The 21,486-nt window shown below is 44.1% G+C and overlaps 1 protein-coding gene across 3 annotated transcripts in view; it reads right to left on the bottom strand.

Annotated features, from left to right (window-relative positions):
• Positions 1–21,486, bottom strand: part of TMEM255A (transmembrane protein 255A) — a 91,809-nt gene that overhangs the window by 16,835 nt on the left and 53,488 nt on the right. For 2 of the 3 annotated variants that reach the window (XM_020975140.1, XM_020975143.2), the window contains exons 7-9: positions 16,090–16,152; positions 9,965–10,127; positions 5,321–5,464 (exon numbers count right to left, since the gene is read on the bottom strand). In XM_020975140.1, the coding sequence (XP_020830799.1) occupies positions 5,321–5,464; positions 9,965–10,127; positions 16,090–16,152 (370 nt within the window). The remainder of the gene's footprint in view (positions 1–5,320; positions 5,465–9,964; positions 10,128–16,089; positions 16,153–21,486) is intronic. The other variant, XM_020975141.1, reaches the window with a different exon arrangement.

The following is a 21,486-nucleotide window of genomic DNA, read 5'->3' as shown; positions in this document are numbered from 1 at the left end:
GAACTTCTAACACTAAGCTCACATTTCCATAGCATTTGAGGTTTGCAAAGTAATTTACATGTATTATCTCATTTCATCCTCACAAATGACTGTTCTTATTAATAACAGTTAACATTTGTATAGGGCCTATGTGCCAGGTACAGTGCTAAGTGCTTTACAATTTCTATCTTATTTGATACTCACATTATAATCCCCATTTTACAGATGAGGAAACTGAGGTCCAGAGAGGTTAAGGGACTTGTCCAAGGTTACATAGTTAGTAAGTGAAAGAGCTATTTGACTAGGGTCACACAGCTAATAAACGTTTGCGGCCACATTTGAACTCAGGTCTTCCTGACTCCAAATCTGGTGCTCTATCCATGGCGCCACCCAGCTGCCCATACTTGCTATGTTATATTATAAAAAGTGAAGTCTCTTGTATTTATTGCTGCTTCTTTAGTCTTATTTAGGGGAAACTAAATGACACCGTGAATAGAGTCTGGACCTGGAGTCAGAAAGACCTGAATTCAAATCCAACCTCAGACCCTTACTAGATATGTGACCTTGGCCAAATCACTTAACCTCTAATTGCCTCAGATTCTTCATCTGTAAAAATGTGAATAATAGAACCTACCCCCCAGGGTTCTTGTGAGATAAAAATTATAAAGCAGCCAGTATGGTGCCTGCCACATACTGGGCACCATAAAAATGTTAGCTATTATTAGTTTCATGGGGCTTTGAGTTAGAAGGGACCTTTGAAATAATAAGGGATTTTGAGGATGAAGGTCCCTTAGAAGTCATCTGGTTCTTTGTTTTTCAGAGGAAGAAACAGGGGCCCAGAGAGGGAAGCCCAGTCTGGCTTCCAACCTCACCAATCAACTGAAACTTCACTCTCCAAAGTTACCAATGATTTCCAATTTGCCAAATCTGATGGTCTTTTCTCATCCCTGTTGCTTCTCAACTTCTCTGCTGCATTTGACATTGCTGACCACCCTCACCTCTTAGATACTTTGTCCTTTCGAGTTTTCCTCCTGCTTCTCCTCCTACCTCTCTGACCGCTCTTGTTCAGTCTTCCTTTGCTGGTTCATCATCAACATCCCACCCCCTAACTATGGGTCTTCCCCAAGGGGTTCTCCTAGACCCCAGGCTCTTTTTGGGGGGGGGGGGCGGCTAGGCAATGGAGTTAAGTGACTTTCCCAAGGTCACACCACTAGTAAGTGTCAAATGTCTGAGGCCGAATTTGAACTCAGGTCTTCCTGCCTCCAGGGCCGGTACTCTATCCACTGCAGCACCACTTAGCTGCCCCCTACATGTGTACTTTTTAGTCCTTATTATATGACATGGACTTCAGGACCTCACCACTTTGCATTTTTCTGAGCTTATCAATGTTCTTATTAATCTGTGGAGCATAGAACTGAGTACTAAATCCCAGTGTGATCTGACCAAGGGCAGAAGAAAGAGATCATCAACTCACTCCTGGAAGCTACAGTTTCTCTCTCTTCTTGTAGTCCAAGATCACCCTGGCTTAGAGCACCAGGCCTGGAGTCAAGAAGACTCCTCTTCCTGAGTTCAAATCTGGCCTCTGACACTTCCTAGCTGTGTGACTCAGGGCGAGTCACTTCACCCTGTTTGCCTCAGCTTCCTCCTCTGTAAAATGAGCTGGAGGACGACATGGCAAACCAGTATCTCTGCTACAAAAACCCCAAATGGGATCATGAAGACTCAGATATGAGTCTGAACAACTGAACAACAACTGATTTATATTGAGCTCCAGGCAAACTGGGAATGGAAAGGAAAGGAAGAAGCATTTATATAGCACCTACTATATGCCAGGCATTGTAGTAAGTGTTTTTTAGAAATATTATCTCATTTGATTCTCACAACAACCCTGTGAGGTAGGTGTTATTATTATCCCTACTTTATAGTTGAGGAAACTGAGGCAGACGAACTCGCCCAGGGCCACACAGCTAGCAAGGATCTGAGGCCAGATCTGAACAACACAGGTGTTCCTGACTCCAGGCCTAGCTATCTATCTACTGTGCCACCAGCTGCTGTCTAACCAGGTCTCTCCCTCTAATTGTGATTTTTTAATTTTTTGAAGCAAAATGTAAAACTTTCCATTTGTCCCTGGTGAATTTCATCTTCTTTGGCCCAGTGTGCTAGCCTGTCAAGATCTGTTCAGACCCCAACTTCTCATCCAGTGTGTGAACTGACCCTCCTAGCTTTGTGTTATTTCCAAAAGTGACATATGTTATCTCTGCCTTTAGCCAAGTCACTGATAAAAATATTAAACAGCCCAGATTTCCCAGGCAGTGTACCACACACCTGCTACGGTCAGAGCAAATCATTAACAACTCTTCTTTGAGCCCAGCCATCCAAGCAGTTCCAAAACCATCTACCTGGATTACTGCCTAATCCCCATGTCTCCATATCTGCTCCTAGACCCTGGGGAGAGACTTTATCAAATGTCCTGCTAAAGCCAGGTAAACTGTATTCACGGCATTCCTTTGAGAGTTGCTAGTTAAGCAACCTTGCCAAAGAAGGAAATGAGATTAGCAAGGCATGAACTGTTCTAGAAGAAGTCCCTCTGGCTCTTCATAATCATTACTTTCTTTGCTAGATGTTCAGTAACCATCTCTTTAAGGATCCATTCTAGAATTTTGTCACGAATAAATGTCAAGCTCACTGACCTATAGTTGACATACTCTGGTCTCTTCCCTTTTTTGAAAATTGGGGCAGTCACTTTCCCTGGGCCCATGGTACCTCTCCCATCCTCCACAGTCTTGAAAATATCACTAATAGTGGCTTAGCGATCACGTCCTACCATTCTTTCATCCTCTGCACCTGGCAACTTGAACTCATTGAGGGTCAGCTAGGGGTTCTCTTCTTCACCTTGGGTATCAATTCCCTCTTAGCCATTTTTGTTCTGGCATTTCTAGCACAAGGGTCATTCTCCTTGGCAGAGAAAACAGGAGCAAAGTAAGAATTAACCAGTTTAGGGGCAGCTAGGTGGCGCAGTGGATAGAGCTCTGGCCTTGGGAGTCAGGAGGACCTGAGTTCAAATCCAGCCTCAGACACTTGATACTTACTAGCTGTGTGACCCTGGGCAAGTCACTTAACCCCGACTGCCTAGCCAAAAAGCAAAAAAAAGGAAAAAGAACCAGTGTTGTTTCCTCTCTGTTGTCACTTATCATCATCGTCCCATCTACTCCCAGCAGCAGCTACATCCCTTTTCTGAGCCTTTCTTTTCTACTGATGTTGCCTGGAAATGGAGTTGCTGTCCTTAGCTTCAGCATTCCTAACCTTATTTTTACAAGCCTTATACTCATCCTGTGTTCCTCAGACTTACTTCCATCTTCTTCTTCTTCTTCTTTTTTTTTTTTTGGCTGGGCAATGGGGTTAAGTGACTTGCCCAGGGTCACACAGCTAGTAAGTGTTATGTGTCTGAGGCCAGATTTGAACTCAGGTCCTCCTGAATCCAGGGGTGGTGCTCTATTCACTGTGCCACCTAGCTGCCCCTGTACAGATCTCATTTAAAAACTAAGTTGGCAGCCACATCTGTCTTTTTAGACAAATCCCATTTTTCCTTCTTGTTGCAATGTTCTGCTTTGCAATATCAGAATTCCCTTTAAGAGCTTCCCAACCTCTCTGGGCTGAATTTCTCTATAAAATTTCCATGGGATCCTGTGTATCTTTCCTCCAAATCTTTTGAAATTTGTTTTCTCCAAATCTAGGGTACTGTTCAGACCATGCCCAGCTTTCCTCTATATTCCCTCTCCCCTAGTTTCTGAATTTCTTCACATAAGTATATCTTAATATACCATACTTCCTCACCCACTCCCTGACTTCTCCCTCCCCTTTTGACTATCTTATTTCTTTTGAATGATGTTTTGAATGAGCTGGTTTAGTAACTCAGCACTTTCAAATTAAAGATAAACTGAGACTGCTATCTTAGCCTACTTCCTTACTGATTTCCATCTCCATCTGCCAATTGGAGATCTCAAAGAGGATGTCCAGTAGACATCTTCAACTCAACATGTCTAAAACAGAGCTCATTACCTTTTCCCCAAACCCTCCCCCCACCTACCTTCTCCATGACAGTAGAGGGTAACACCATTCTCCTAGTCCCTCAGGCCCATAAGCTAGGAGTCATATTGGATTCCTCACCAGCTCTCACTCCTCATATCCAATCTCATGTCATCTTGTCACTTCCACCTTTGTAACACCTCTCATGTACACCCCCTTCTCTCCTCTGACACTCCTACCACCCTGTTGCAGGCCCTCATCACCCCACCCCTGGACTATTAAATAGCCTGCTGGTTGGTCTGCTTGACTCAAGTGTTTCCCCACTCCAGTCCATCCTCCATTACGCTGTCAAAGTGTCCTTCTTTTGTTTTGTTTTTTTGTTTGTAGGCAATTGGGGTTAAGTGACTTGTCCACGGTCACATAGCTAGTAAGTGTCAAGTGTTTGGTCTGAGGCCAGATTTGAACTCAGGTCCTCCTGACTTCAGGGCTGGTGCTCTATCCACTACACCACCTAACTGCCCCTTCAAAATGATATTCTTAAAGCACAAGACTGACCCTTTCCCCCCACCCCCCAAAACTGCAGTGACTCCCTATTACTTCTAGTACTGAATATAAAATTCTTTGACATTCAAAGCCCTTCATTATCTGTCCCCTTTCTACCTTTCCAGTCTTCTTATACCTTATCCTCCCTGCCCCCATACTCTGTGATCTAGGGACACTGGCCACCTTGATGTCCCTTGCACATGACATTTCATCTCTGGTCTCTGGGCATTTTGGCTGGCCGTCCCCCAAGCTCATAGTCAGAAACCAGTCTAAGGCGGCATAGCTGAATTCCCCAAGCCAGGGAATGCCAAAGTTAACCCAATTAGAAGAATATCAATTTCTTGCCGTTTTAGTAAGAGTGATACAAACTAGGGCAATGCAAGGCCTGAGTTGCTTCTTTAACCACACAGGTGCTGAAAGGTCATGTGAGAAGAACTTCAGTGGCTGGGGATAACATCTGTCTATGTCACACTAGCCATACGGGGGCTTCTGAAAAAAGGGGAACTGATAAGGGCCTGGATTTGCTTTGAAACAGAGGGAGCCAGGGGAGAAGAGTGAGGAGGGATCTATTTGGAAATGAAGGTCATGTCAAAACCAAAGAGAAAAATACAAATTTCTTTTAAAGTGATTATTAAGAAAAAGGGAGAACAGGAGAGGGAGGGAGGGAGGAAAGAAGGAAGGAAAGAGGAGGGAAGGAAAGGAAGAAAGGAGGCAGGGAGAAGAAAGGAAAGGAAAGAAGGAAGAAAAGGAGCCATTTCCTAATGACACATACCTGAAAGTCGTAAGCCGAATAGGGTGGCAGACGGGGCGTACTATGGTAGTAAGTATTGTACGATGTTATCTGAGGCCGTGAATAGTAAGAGACCCTTGGATGGGCACTTTCCACCGAACAGTTCATTGCCGGAATTGTAGGAGTCTGTTTAAAAAACATCAAACAATCCATAAATTGTACTTGTGCAAAGTTGAATGGGCTGGGGGATGGTTTTGTTTTCTAAAAACCATGTAGACAAGGGGCACCACAATGTTACAGAAAGAACACATGCCTGGGGGTTAGGGGACCTGGGTGTGAGTCCTAACTCAGCCACTAGCTTGGGTGCCCAGTTTAGACAGATGGGAAAGGAAGGGGCTGGATTAGATGGTTTGCTGATTCTTTAAAGCCCGGTTCTTTTTTTTAAAAAAAGATAATAAAGGCAATAAAAGAATGCTCTGTGAGGTAAAAAAGATCCTATTATTGGCTTTTCCAATCTGGGGCTGTTATTTAATACTCTTGGCTATTTCCAGCCTGAGATTAGCTATTTTCATTTTCTACCGATGGCTGCCCATCTTTGGCTCCCTTCTCAGCAGGGCGAGATCTACCTCTATCCTCCTGACTTAGGTCAAGGTTTTTCTTAACCAGAATTCATCACTGTCCTTGACTTTTTCTTATTTTGGTAGAGTGATCAAAGCGAGTCAAGTCTTTCCTTAGTGGCCATGACTACCATCTTATATCTTACGATCAGGAAATCATAGCATTTAGAGCTGGAAGCAGAGTTGTGCTGAAGTCAGCTCAAACTGGCTTCTGACAGCTGATTGTGAAATTTTCAGTGAGAGCATGTGTATCTCAGAAATTGGTAAATGCTACAAATCAGGGCTTGATTTATTGTCTAGGTCTGAGAAAGTGATAGAAAAAATATTAATAATGTAGATTAAATGTAAAAATGGGTCCTGTATACATTTTCCCTCCTGGACAGACAATTGTTAAATATTTACTAGCACACTCCTGGCAGGAAAGAACCTTAATGATCATCTAAAAGGAGGCTGAACTAGGTGATCTACAAGGTCTCTCACAGCTTTAAATCCTACAACTGACTCGGTCTACCCCTTTGTTTTACAGAAAAGGAAACTGAGGCCCAGGGAGGGGAAGGGAGTTTCCTGCCCAAGGCCACACAGGTTGTAACTGTCAGAAGCGGGATTGAAACCCACTTCCTGTAATCCCAGAACCAGGGTTTTCTCCACTGTACCACAAGGATTCTTCCAAAGGGATCTCATTCTCACTAAGGCCGGTAGAGCTTCTTAATTTAAGTTTCACGACCTTGTTTTTAAAAAGTCTCTTGATAAGTGTAATTCAATATAATTGGCTTTGTCTTCCTCTCTATTTGATGCTTTTAGAACCATGATTCTGAAAAGGGCCTCCCCAGACTGCCCAAGGGGTCCAGGACCCCCAAAAGGTCAAAAATTCCTGCACTAAGACATCATGACTTACTGGGCCGGGCCTCCCAATTGCTTTTGCCTGAAGGAATAAATACTGACTGTTTTCATTTTTTTCACCACCTGACCCCTTCCCTACCTTGAGGGTCACTGAAGATCAAATAAAATATTTGTAAAGCACAGTGCTTGGCACCTAAGACATGTTTAATAAATGCTTATTTGCTTTTCTTCCCTTTCCCCATGTTACATTTTATTCCTCTTCCTATTCTATGATCTAACCACAATGGCCATCCCCCATGCCTGGAATGTTCTTCCTCCTCACTTTGGCCTCCTGGCTTCCCCGGCCTCCTTCAAGACTTGGCTGGAATCCTACCTTCTGTGCTTTCTCCAAGTCCATCTCCCACTCCACCCCAATGCCTTTCCTCCAAGATCACCTTCTACCTTCTCGGTATATATCTTGTTCTTGTATATCTGTATACATCAGTTATTGATGTTTTGGCTCCCAAAGTAAAATGGAAACTCCTCGAGGACAGAGTCTCTGGTTTTGTTTTTTTTTTTGCCTTTCTTTGTATCACCAGGACTTAGCACAGTGCCCGGAACATAGTAAGTACTTAATAAATGCTTGGAGACTGACATCTAATTTTCAGGCACCTCAGATCAAGAGACAGAGAGTGTATCATCCATTACATATAAGGTGGTCCTGCCACTCATACTTTAAACTAATCATGGGTATCCCCTAAGAATAATTCATGGCCTTACTAAAGAGGAAGCCTGGTATAAATCATAGAAGAAAGACTGACTTGGAGTCTGAGGTTCTGGGTTTGAATTTAAGTCTTGTCACTGGTCAGGACACCAGATTGGGTTCGTCGCATCACCTCTCTGGGACTGAGTTTCCTACCCTATAAAACTGGTAGTCAGGGACTGAAGGCCTCTAAGGTCCTTTCTGGTTCTAAATCTATGCCCCTATGATTAGAGAGAAGGTTTCTGAGATTTCTTCTCACTTCACATGTGAGAATCCTCTGAAATGGAGAACCTCTCCCCTAACAGGAGCCATGCAGCTCCCTCTCAATGGAAATCCACAGTAATCAATGAACTCCGGATCCTACCCAGACTCCTCTGCTCTCCCCTCTCCTTTTCTCTCTCCAGGTCTTCCAGGGGGAGCCCCAATTCAAGAGCCAAATCTTTCCAAGAATCCTTCACCTGCATGACCACAGGTGATTAAAATTTCCTCTAGTTTTGCTCCTTCAGAGGTGACACAAATCTATTTCCTCCCAGAATCCTTTTGGTTTTCCAAAAAATGAAAGCAGGAGGTATTGGGAGGGAGGGTAGACACAGAACTGGGGGAATTCATATGCTTTAGAGGCAGCAGCAGGTGGTGGGCACCCCTCCATTAACACAGTCCCACCACTAACATCCTGCCCAAACATCCTTGGGCCTTAGGGGAACAGAGGGTGTGTGGGTCAAAGGAAAGCCTCATTAACTGCCCTACGCCCCCTCCCCACAGTTCACAGAGACCTGCAATTCCTTTCTCAGAGAACTAAGCCCTCCAGCATCCCAGCTGGGAAGTCTGGGGATGTGAAGCTCTGGGGGTAGGGGATCATTTAAAGCCAGGTATAAATGACAGATGAGTAAGGCAGGTTTGTGTGAGGATCAGGGCACCAATGGCCTGGGGTGGGGGAAGGAGGGAGGCATCAAAGGCGGAAAAAAAGGCCAGGAAAGGGAGGCCCCAGCTGGGCCTGCTCTCCCAGTTTGCCAAAGGCCTGACTTTCACTAACAAAAAGAAGCCTTTCTCTGGACAAAGTCTGGGGCAAAACTAGGGGGAAAATCCCAGCGAAATCCCACTGACCAATATTTCCAGTCACTAAAGGATTTTGGAAATGAGGCTATTCCACTGGAGAAAAATAGAGGTCAGCATTTATATGATAATTACTGTGCAAGGAAGAGGCAGAAAGGCCACCCCTGCACTCTTCCCTCTAGCATTTAGGACAGGAGACACTGTGGACATTGTTACCATGGGGAATACGCTATAACTTCCTGGCAGAGAAGATACCAACTTGCATTGGTGGAGGGAGTTTCCTCACCTGGGAAATCCCAGGTCCAATATCCTTTCTCCCTCTCTTCCCTTTGTCTCTCTCACCTTCCTCTCTCTACCCCTTAGCATTGTGCCTGGCATACAGTAGTTAATAAAAGCTCATACATACATACATACATACATCAGGGCATATAGCTTAGGCCCTGCAGATGGACGGTCATCTGGGTTCAGTAGTGTGAACAGGCAGGAGAACTGTGGGCTGAATTGCATTTGAAAAATGACCCTACTACTCCCCAAAACAAAGACCTAACTTTTCAACAGAAATCTTCCTACCAGGAGTGCTGAATGGTGTCAGTTCTTGGAATATCACAGTCTCGGAAGAATCAAAGTTATATTTGAGCCAAAGGGCAATGGAAGGACATATGTGGCAAGCTGGCTGGGGAGAAGGTGGCCAGATGAAGTGAAGAAATGAACCAAGTCAGGTGACCAAGGGGAGGCAAAATGAATGCCGGGGAAGCCCAATAAGCCCTCAGCTCCTTGTCAGAGACAACATATTGCACTGGACTGGTCAGTTTAACTCAGAATGAAACATCTCAAGGACTCTCATAGACTGGAACATCTCCAGGGGAAGGCAACCAGGAGAGGGCCTCCGGTGGAGCACACCACGAATGAAAGAATGAATGGAGGAATAATTAATAAAACAAATGAAGGACAAAGCATTTACTAAATACTTCCTAAGTACATAGGAAGGAGCTGTCCTAAGTGCTGGAAACAAAAGTACAAAAAAGAGAGATAGTTCCTGCCCTCAAGGAACTTACATTTGAAGAGAGGGAGACAATACACATTTGACCAAGAGTTACTCATCTTTTTTTTTTTTTAACGTCATGGATGTGCCAAGAAGTCAACCACTCCGTTCCCAGATGACTATCTCCCCTTCATACTTTCATGGAGACACCCCAGGCAGACTAGTATCCTAACTCCGATGCCAGGATTCTTCAGATGATACCATGCTGCACCTCCCCTCTCCCTCTCTCCCCCTCCTTCCCTCTCTCTTTGACTCCGTCCCTCCATTCAGAACATTACCTACCCAAAGCAGATTACCTGGTTTCCAAACCTTGGGTCTCATTCTTTTCCCCTCCCCCAGGGCATAACAAGCAGGATGTTTTGTGTCCCAGGACACCCCCCTTCTCTCCTCACCATATCTTTAAAGCTTCCAAGGATGGCCGCGGTGATGATTCCCAAGAAGAGTCCCACTATATTCAAGATGGTGGCCGACCACAGCAGGTGGTAGAGATGAATGATATCCTGGCAGCTGCTGACATCAATGTATTCGTAATAGCCTCCAGAGATCTCCACACGGCTAGATGGGGAAAAAGGAGGACATACAGACACATACGTGAGTTTCTCAGGCATATCTTAGGTTGTCCTATAGGCATGGGGATAAAATGGCCCAATGGATAAAAAGCACAGAGCGATGTCCTGGAAATAAGAGCATTTTGGAAATAAGACACTATATCAATCCAAGGTATGGTTTGTATCATGAGAGGCAGTATGGTGTAGTAGATGGAGAGCTAGCGTTAGAGTGAGAGAAAACCGGGTTCAATTCCCACTTCTGCCCCTTACTAGCTATGAGACCCTAGGCAAGGCACCTCCCTCCTTCTCCCTCAGTTGTCTCATCTAGCAAATGACTTATAAATGGAAGACATGCCTAACCTGTCCAAAGGCCAAGAGCTACAGCAGATGCTCTCTTGAGGTCCTTTCCAGCTCTTGGAACTAGGAGTCTACAAACCCAAGCTGTTGGTCTCTGTCTACTTAGGCAAGGCCGAGTTAGTTGAGAGTTAAAGCAGGAAAATGAACGATGATATTGGCAGCCCATGGCCCTTTGAATGAAAAGCAGCATGGCAGAGCAGAGGGAGACCTGGCCTGGGAGACTAGAAGACCTGCATTCGAATCCCAACTCAATTGCTAGCCATATGACATTAGGCAAGTCATTTACCCTCTCCAGGCCTCAGTTTCCTCATCTGCAAAATGAGGGGGTTAGAATAGATGATGTCTGAGGGTCCCTTCTGGGTTTAAGCCTACGAACCTAAACGCCACATATTGAGATGAATATTGCTGATAGATCCTACCTTAAGAAAAATCGAACTCAATAACCCAGTCACGTAGGACATGCTTACTTTGTATGCTTGAGGAACTTTATAGTTCCTTTAACTAGTGAGTTTCCCTAGCACATTCTGTATATTCCTCAAGAGACCAAAATGTGATGTATGAACTTTTTTCAGTAACATATCTACTTCATAAAAGGTGGATACACAGGGAGAGAGGTAGTGGAATCTAAGGGCCTGAGTTCAAACCCTGCCTCTGCTACTTACTAGCTGTATGACCTTGGACAAGTCCCTTCCACTCCCTGTGCCTCAGTTTCCTCCTCTGTAAAACGAGGGAAGACGGCCTCTGAGATCCCCTCCAGGTCTAGTTCTAGAATCCTATATGGGACCACAGGCAGGTTACCTCCCCTTCTTAGGCCTCAGTTTCTGCCTCTGTAGAATGAGGGAGTTGAGCCATATAATTACTAAGGTCCCTTCCAGCTCCGAATGCTATGATCCTCCTGATTTTGTTTGTTGGTTTTGTATTAGCATCCCCAGGGCCTAGCACAGTGCCTTGAATACAGTAGGTGGTTGAATTAATGATTAATTCATAATTAACTTATGAATTACTAACTAATAATTAATGAATGAATGAATATTGAGTGAATTCAATGATTCCAATTCCTGATGCAGCAATACCAGTTTCTAAACCTGGCCTTTCTTTATGTGGCTAAGTGTGCCTACTGCTTACTTCCTCAAGTGTACAGATACTAAGTACAGCCAATAACGGTGAGCATGTCTCCATCCTTAAGTATGGATAACTTCCAGGGCAGCCAGTATGATGGCTCAGTGCTACAGGTGGACCAAAGACGAGGAGGAGGAGGCAGCGGCTTCCTCTTTAGAGGAGGCATGACTAATATACATACAACAATCAGACAGCAAGGAGTGGTGTCTGGAACCAAATGTCAAGCGGGGTACTACTGACCAGGGTATAGTGGAAAGGATGCTGGATTTGAAGTCACTTACTCATTTGGGGCCTTAGTTTTCCCATCTGGAAAATGAGGGAGATGGACGAGATTAGAGCTGTCAAACACAGCCTGGGCCTGGGTGGCCCCAGTGGTGCCTGAAGCAAGTTAAAATGTAATTGGGCAATGTTAAAACAAAATAAATTAAAATGCAATAAAACATAGATGATTTCAATTTGTGGTTTTCTAAGTTGAGATGCCATCTGCTGTGACCCTTAGAAATGGGGGTTTAGTGGCCCCTATTTCTATTTGAGTTTGATACCACTGGACTGGGGCAGCTAAGGGGCACTACAGGAGATAGACTGCTGGGCCTGGAGTCAGGAAGACTCCGCTTCCTGAGTTCAAATCTGGCCTCAGACACTCACTAGCTGTGTGAACCTGGGCAAGTCACTTCACCCTGTTTTCCTCAGCGTCCTCATCTATAAAATGAGCTGGAGAAAGAAACGGCAAACCACTCCTATATCTTTGTCAAGAAAATCTCCAGGGTCGGACACGACTGAAAAAAAGACTGAACAACAGTTCAGCACTGGACCAGATGACATGAAAGATACCTTTTTAGCTCTAGATCAATCATTCTATGTGTCAATATCATAGAAGGCTGGGGATGGGAGAAATCAGTATGGGCCAATGTAGTCCTACAAGGCTTCCTAAAGCAATGGGGATTTGAGCTGGGTGGTATAATTTGGAGAGGGGGACAAGGGGACAGGAAAAATGTACTGGGGAGCAGCAGAGGATAAAGCTAGAGCTGGTTGGGGCCAGACATTGGAAGGCACTGGATACCAGGCAGTGAAATCTGGATTTGACATCCCAGAGAGCCCTTGAAGTTTCCTGAAGAACAGAGAGAGATGGGACATCCCTTGCAACTGACCATTTACCTCCTTTGCAGATTGTTGGTGGGGGAGCATTGAATTGCTCCCCTCTTTACCAGGAGTCAAATCATAGGTTCTTTAGATCAAACCTTTGATCCCAGAGGCTAGAATCTGTCCTTCTGGATGCTAGAATAGTGAAGGCCTAGAAAAGAGTTTGCCCATGACTATAAGGATGTGTTAGTATTCAGGATTTTCAGTTCAGAAATTATTTTAATGCTGTGATTTTTGAGGGGGTAGGGATAGGGACTCATTCTGTGGATATTACTGGAAGAACGAACTCCCAGAGGAGGAAATTCCCTCCACTAATACAAGCCAGCACCTGCTCTGTAAATACCAAGAGAACAAATGATGTGCCTGGTCACGTAGTCAGTATGTGTCAGAAGTGGGCCTGGGAGCCCAGGTTTGCCTGGCTTTGAGACGACTTTATCTGCTAATGCTGTGTGTTAGTGTTCACTAAAAGGAGTCCAGATTCAGTTTCAAATGGTTTGCCAAGTGGATGGGGTTTCTTTTGTTTGTTTACATTTGGTGGGGTTTTTGATAGTAGAATCAAAGTGACCATACAGATTCGGTGTCTTACAAAGGGCACTCTGTTCTTATCTGGATAAATTCGCTGATCAATATTTAAAAAGTAAAATATTCTTTCAAAATGGTGGCTGCATCTGCCCCCTCCTCTCTGCTCCCATGGGCATCAACTTCATTCAGGCCCTCGTAGCCTAGACTCTTACAATAGCCTCCTGAAACAGTCTCTGCCCCCAGTGTCTCCCTTCTGTAATCCACCCCTGCTTGCACACAGCTGCTGCATTAATGCTCCGATGCATCTGTGTGTTCCTACCTCTGAATATTCCCTTCACTGATGGGTACATTCATGCATGGATTCACCCCTCTATGCCTTCTTCAAGAATTCTTCACAGAGGACTCAAGGAGCATGACATTGTTATAACGGCTAGGGCAGTGGAACTGGAGACAGTATAACCCAATGTCTGAATACTGCCTCAGATATTTTATTCACTAGCTATGTGACTGGATAAGTCACTTCCCTCCCTGGCCTCAGTTTCCTCCCCTGAAAAATGAGAAGATTGGTCTAGGTGGCCTGGGAGGTCCCTCTCAGCTCTCAATCCAAGATCTTCTGAGCCTAGGTGTTGGAAGCCCCCCCTCTGGTTCTTTCAGTATACTGGAGTACCAGTGAACCCTTTGGCTATCTACCTGCCATCCCAAATATTTGCCACATGACCAGCCCACTTCCCTTAGTAGACACAGATGTCCTCACCAATCTTACTCCACTTCTCGTATGTAAGTCACCATTAGTAAACATGCTTCAACCTACTTACATCCGCCATGCTTTTTTTTTTTGGGGGGGGGGGTGTTAGGCAATGGGGTTAAGTGATTTGCCCAGGGTCACACAGCTAGTAAATGTTATAGTAAGTGCCGGATTTGAACTCAAGTCCTCCTGAATCCAGGGCCATTGCTCTATCTACTGCAACACCTAGCTGCCCCACCACCATGCATTTTATAGTTTCCCCTTATCCAAAAGCTTTCAGTGGCTCCTCAGGACCCAAGATATCAATTCCAAACTCCTCCTGGTATTCAAAAATTTGGTTCCAACCCACGTTTCCATCTTTACTTCTCACTCCTCACCAATATGAACTCTCTGCTCTGGCCAGGTTGAACTCCTCACTGGTCCCTGGTCATATCATGCTCATTTCCAACTCAAAACCTTTGCTCATGTTTTCTTTTTCCATTCACCTGTTCTAGTCCTCTTTATCCTTCTAAGCTAAGCTCTGTCCTCTCCAACAATACAAACTTCCCTGACCACTTCTGGTACAATCTGTGCCACCCATCTTGGCCTGGAATATACTGCCTTGTACTGTTATTAATGGTTTCTTATTGGTGTATCTTTTCCCCTCAACTAGATAATGAATTCCTGGAGGCAGAGACTGTGTGTGTGTGTGTGTGTGTGTGTGTGTGTGTGAATGAATGGTCAGTTCACAGGATTCTAGGATCATAGATGCAGAGCTGGAAGGGTCCTTAGATGTTATACAGCTCAATACCCTCAATCTAGAGATGAGGAAACTGAGGCAGACAGAGGTTAAGTAATTTGCCCAAGGTCACACAGCTACTAAGCATTGGAGGCAGGATGACATTAATAACAGCTAACATTAGATGACATATTAATGCCTAATATTATATACATACACACACATATATACATACATATATATATATATATATATATATATATGTATAGTGATTTGATTCTGACAACTCTGTGAGTTAGGTGCTATTATCATCTCCATTTTATAGCTGGAGAAACAGGCTGAGAGAGATTAAGTGACTTGCCCAGGGTTGCACAAATAGTAAATGCCAGAGGCCAGATTTGAACTCAGGTCTTCCTGACTCCAAACCTAGGTGTCCATTCAGTGGGCCACCTAGCTGCTTCTTGGAGTGATCATCAGAATGAGTACCCTAGGTTTGTCTCCCTCTTCTTTGCTCTCAACTCATGTGTCCGATCTGGGGAAAACTAATCAATATTTCTGCATCAGTGTCTAGTTTATAAAGGCCTGGAACAGGGATGTATTAATGAGAGGTCGTATAAGCATTTTGAGCCTTGATCATCCTATCTGTCAAATGAAAGGTTTGGACTAGACCAGGGGTGGAGAACCTGCAGCCTCAAGGCCACATGTGGCCCTCTAGGTCCTCAAGTATGGCCCTCTGACTGAATCTAAACTTCACAGAACAAATCCCCTTAAAAATAAAAGGATTTGTTCTGTAAGACTTGGACTTGGTCTTTAAAAAGCTGCACCCAAGGACCTAGAAGGCCACATGTGGCCGCAGGTTCCCCATCCCTGGACTAGACAATCTCTCCAATCTCTTCCAAGTCTGGGGTTCTATGGTCCTAAGGCAGGAGCCAATGCTGGCTCTTTCTAAAAGGCATCATGGTATAACAGATACAGTATGGGCTAAGTCCTTAGAGTTAGGAAGTCTAGAGGTTCAAAACCTGCTGTGTGTCCTTGGGCGAATTATTTAAACCCTCTCAGTTTCGATTTTCCTTGTGTCTAAAATGAGGGGGCTGGACCAGATGGCCTCGGAGGTCCCTTCTGGCTCTAGATCCAGGGGCCTAGGGATGACTTAGACAAATCACTTCCCCTCCCCGAATCTCAGTTTCCCCCTCTATAAAATAAGAGAGTTGGAGTCGATGGCCTCTAAGGTCCCTTTGGGCTCAACATCTCTTCTCCCCTGACTCTGTGACGCTCTGATAACACAGTCCCGTGTCCCACTGACTTTGGCGAATTTCGGCGGGCAGAGCATGGTGGAAATTGTTTCCGTAGCACCATACAAATGACTACCTGGTCGTTTTTCTCCCGACATTTTTCTTCTTGGCCTTCTTTCCAGGAAATGTGCTGGGGGAGCTGGCAATTGATTAAAAATAGGTGAGGAAGACATATACGCATGCATTAGGCAAAACCACGGTCCCTTGCCCCTGGGGGCTCGTCAGTGGCTATATTTAGTCCTTGTGGTCAGGTTTGAATTTTAGCTGTCCTGAAAAAACCTTGGTACTGGATAGCGGCTGTTCTACAGAGATGTTTCCCTTCTATTATGGGATTACTGCTTCCTGACTCTTGGGCCTTGAATGGGCTGCAGACTCCCTGCAGAACAGCTGGGGCTAATCTCTAAGTGACCTTGTCCTTGGAAGGGGCCTCCAAAGCTTTCCAACCAGAAGGCAGCTCCCTACCTTCATGCAAGTGAAGGGCTAACATTCAGCACAGACAATGTACTAATCTCATTACTCAGAAAGTATTCTGAGACTGACAGTGGTCAGCTTTTGCAAGCGCCCTACCTAATATGACGTTCCTACCAAGTGGAATCAAAATGTCCCTTGGTACAGTGAAAAGGGTGTCAGAGGACCTGGGTTCAAATCCTACCTCCAACACTTCCTACCTGTGTGACCTTGGCCAAGTCCCTTCCCCTCCCTGGGCCTCACTTTCCTCTTCTATAAAGTGAGGGGACTAGAGTAGAGGACATCTGAGGGTCCTTCCTCTTCTAAATCTAGACCCCAGATCTAGAACACTATGATTGCCCTCTTTCTCTTCTTTAGACACTTAAAGCCAGTAATGTTGTACTTGAAGCAAAGCTAATGCTACTGAAATATCAACTGACTCAAAGGATAATAGAGTCCATGTTGAGACAGGGTAGCCCAGTCATGAAGACCTGCCACCTTAGTGCTGCCTCAGGGATTTACTAGATGTGTGACCACAAGCAAATCAATGCACCTCTCTCAGCCTCAGTTGCCTCATCTGCAAAATGGGGAAAATAATCCCCATAACAGTTACAGGATTGTTGCACATAAAACCCTTTGCAAGTAATAAAACTCTCTCAATAGTAGGGCTTTTTTTGAATCACATCAATGATTTCATTGGTCAAGGAACTCCCACTGAGGTCATTGCCTCCACCAATGAAGATGGGCACCCATTCTAAAACTTATCATCTGAGAGATTATAAGTGGGAACACTGAGAGGTACAATGATTTGCCCAGAGTCAAACAGCCAAGAGGTGGCAAGGGCAGGATTAAAACCTACATCTTCCTGATCTGAGGCTAGCTATGCTACAAAACAGTGGCTCACAAAATTGAGGGTCCAGAGAATGATTCAGATGAGGAGGAGCCTAACTGTTGGTAGGTCAGGAAAAGCCACTGAGTCTTTCTTGGCCCAAGGGGAATCTCTGTCTAGACAGGGTTGTGGGAAGGCTGAAGCTAAAGGCAGCCCAATTTCCTACCTAAACCCCCAGTGGTCGGGGGCTCTAGCGGGGCAGAGGCCACTTATGTGAGCTGGAGCTAGGGATAGGCAATACCCATATGCTCTGAATTCGGACTGCAGAGCAGAGGCACTGAGGATGAAGACAGTCAGGCCCGGCCATTCACAAGTTTGGGATTAGGACTGCAGTTGGGTACATCTGAAGATACCAAGGGTAGAGATCTGTCAATGGGCCACTAGCAAAGGGCCAGGGACCAAGCTACTTTACTTTGTATCACTTTGCAGTCATTTACTTGCGTGTATATTGTAGCCACTCTACAGAATGTAAGCACCTGGAGAGTAGGAATGATTTTGTCTTTGCATCCATCCCCAGCATCTGGCTTAGGGCCTGGTAGATTTTTAATAAATGCCAACAGAATTGAAAGCTTTGTATTTGGTTATCTACATGTGTATTATATTATGTAGCTGGGACGATCACCTATATTCAGCCCTCAGCACAGTGCCTGGCATATAGGGGGAGCTTAATAAATGCTTCACCTGTATTCAGCACTCAGCACAGTGCCTGGTATATAGAAAGAGCTTAATAAATGCTTATTGACTCACTGAGCATGTTATATCCTAAATTATGATGCTTATGGTGTATGTTTGTAGATATCTAAGTGTACCCAATATACTTTATAGGGACTGCAAATTTCTTACTAGGAGGGGACTGGGACAAGACCAGCAAGAAGGCATTTTCCCTTTTTGCTTTATTTGCTATTCTATTTGTTTGAATGTCTTTTTTTTTTTCAAATGATACAGGGGAGAATGAATTAGAAAACTGGTAAGATGCCACGAGTCCAAATGCATTAACTATCAAGAAAACTGTGATGCTGGGACCTTCTGAGCAAGAGACATAGGGCCCTTTAAGCAAAGCCAGGCAGAATTAGTGAGAAACAAATATATGTATATAAGAACAGGAGGGCAGGAAAACCCGAGCGAATAAAAAACAAAGAATGCTTATACATCTGGCCAAGAGAAAGCAAAAGGGCCAGCTGTGGTGACTTCAGCACAAAGGACAAAATAGGTGAAGATGGCAAAAAATACATTGCATGGTCAGCACCTAATAATGTCACAAAAATGAAACTGATTATATTTTAATAGACAGGAAATGACTGATTATAATGTGGAAGTCATTCCTCAATCAGCCATCTGTACAGAGAGAGCACTGTATTTTTCAAAATCAATACATATCTAGAAGACAGAGTAAAAAAATCCGATACACAATTAAAACAATTCCAACCTGACCTCTTTAGACACATGATTAATGCTAAAATGGGATACGGATAGATGAAAAGGCATTGGCACCATTACTGTTATTTCATATGAAAATTCAACTGGTATAAATCAGTGGCCAGAACAGAGACCCAAAAGAGCCTAAAATCCACCCCAGTCCACAGAGAGATGTGGCAGCCACAGGTAGCGTTGGGGGCATTTAAGGATGAAGCTGGATGAAGGGTAACAAAAGGAAGAGATATATAAAAGATATAGATAGATAGATAGATAGATAGATAGATATACAGATAGATAGATAGATCTGTAAAAGAGATATATTTTCAACACGCTCTTTTCATCATTAAGAAGTAGAGTCATCACACTGTACTTTAACTTCGAAGTCTTTTGCACGGGCCGATAGAGGAGATAGGAATGACATCGAAGAAAACAAAGATGGAAAACCGTTGGACCAGAACAAGAGGAGGTCTGGATGAGGTCGGGAGGTGGTATAATCATGAGGGATTGGTTCTCATGGTATCTGAGGGAGAGGAAGACACTAAAAGCCTGGAAAAAATCTCAGGCTTTATTAATACCAAAAAAAATAAAGATAACTGAGAGAACAAAAATAATGACCAACCTACATGCCTAGTTTCCCATCTATATATATATATATATTTTATGAGAATCATCTTCACACACTTGGTGAAAGTTTTAGAAGGGAAAAAGCAGGTTTCTGCAAGTGATATTTCCTAGTACACCACATCTTTACCAGCACACAATGGAAGACAGAGAAAATAAGATCCTGCTGTGTTTGCTGCTTGGGGACTATAAAAGAAGCATTTGAGTTGACGGGGAAAATGTGATCTTAAAGAGTGTCCTCCAACAAGGGCTCTTCTATGCATCGAAATTATAGGACATGTAATAGGAAAGATATAAGCACAGCTTCTTTGATCATTAATAAGAGGAGAGGCAGAGAGCAGAGAGCTATATCTTCAGCCAAGGTGCTCCTCACTGTCATGGAAGGGATCTAGTGTAACATCCAAGATCAAGGGGGATTCCCCAGAGAGAGAGGCTGGGAGGCCCAGCAATCTCATTTGCATACGACATGTTGACTGCACCAAGCCCTGACAGAAAAGAGTTTGGCCTGATCAGGTAACCCAGGAAAGATCAAGTGGATGAAGGTTGCCTACTTGTCCAGACTATGATACGCAGTTTTAAGAACAACCTATTGAGCCTCATTCTTTGTGTGTGTGTGTGTGTGTGTGTGTGTATGTGTGTGTATGACAGGTGTGCACACAACATCCCATACATACACAACCTCAGAATATGTACGGCAGAAGATTAAGATTGATCCTATATCATTTTCTTATTGAGCCTATTTACAATGAATTCATTTTGTCCTGTAACTGTCATGCTGCTTTGTCTCTGAACTTAGTTCAGAGTTCGGCTGGCCTATAATGGGTTAAATTTGAAAACACCTATCCTTGCCTCAAGGAATTTTGCTAACCTTGTGTGTGAACAGAAAGGGAGTTTAGGCCTGTTGTCTTTATGCCACCAAACTATGCTTCAAGGATATCTGGTTTGCTGTCCAAAAGTCTGAGCCACTATCTCACACCTGGACTCAAACAAAGAGGACCTCTTAGTCTCATGAGAAAGGAAGGCGGGTCTTTGTTAGCCCCCATTACCAAATTTCCAACCAATCATGTAGTTCCCTGTGCCTCAGCTCTGTAACCAATTGTGTTGCTCTTAACTCCATGACGTCATCTACCCTGTTTTTCTTTGTTCTGTACTCCCCAAAACCTGTATGAGGGGAACTGGCCTTTTGTTTGGTGTCTTTGGCATTAATGGAGGCAAGCCATTGACCCTTTTATTGACAGGTAGCATTCCCCTGCTAATAAATGTTATCTTGCATGGAGATCTGCCTCAGTTTACCCTTTTGTTGAAATTTAAACCTGAAAGTATTTTTGTATGTATGTATGTGTATATACACACCCAAATATACCTTGTAATAGACCTTGCAAATGGACAACGAACTGGGGCCACAATTTAACAAGAAGAAGAAGAGAGCCCGTAGGATTGCCTTTGGGAGACTGAGCTTAATTTTCAGTGCTCCAAACTTCTCCCAGAAACAAAGGCCCATTTCTTTCAGTGTTGTTGTAGTATGGCTGTGGGACATATAACCTTACTATCTTAGGAGAACTGAAAATGGGCATTTCCCCAAGGGCAATGAAATCCCAAAGCACACAGTGAGTATTAGATTACAACAGATGAGGAATTGTGAAGAAATGGAAGAAATCAAGTTATTAAAGAAATATTTGAGTGAAAAAGATGGGTTGGTCATGCTGACAGGTGCTGGTATGCTCCATTCTTATCAAGGAAGGCCCCCAGAACACTGGGAGTATTCCATGTAGACTTATGGGAGGAAAAGGACAAGGATCTCCCAGTCTGGGCTGGAATGGATGAGTAGAGATCTGTTTTGCTAGAAGGAATACCCACATAAGGGAGATCACAGGTCCAAGTCAAACATTTGAGAAATCATAAAGCAGATTTATGGCCAACACTCAGTTTACTATGTTCAGAAAGGGCAGGGAGCATGTAAGTTATAGAAAGCCCAGGAATCCCTAAACCTCATCTCCAATCTAATGAAAGAGACAGTTTTGAAGAAAGTATAGGTACTGACTAGTAAGTCTCTCCCTGAAATAAGGCTCTCCCCTCGTGCTCCCAGGCTCAAGTCGGGGA

This window comes from Phascolarctos cinereus, unplaced genomic scaffold (assembly GCF_003287225.1).
Source record: "Phascolarctos cinereus isolate Bilbo 61053 unplaced genomic scaffold, phaCin_HiC Scaffold_8;HRSCAF=390, whole genome shotgun sequence".
Lineage (NCBI taxonomy): Eukaryota > Metazoa > Chordata > Mammalia > Diprotodontia > Phascolarctidae > Phascolarctos > Phascolarctos cinereus.
The sequence above is the reverse complement of the archived record's forward strand: the minus strand, read 5'-3'. Positions and strand labels throughout refer to the sequence as shown.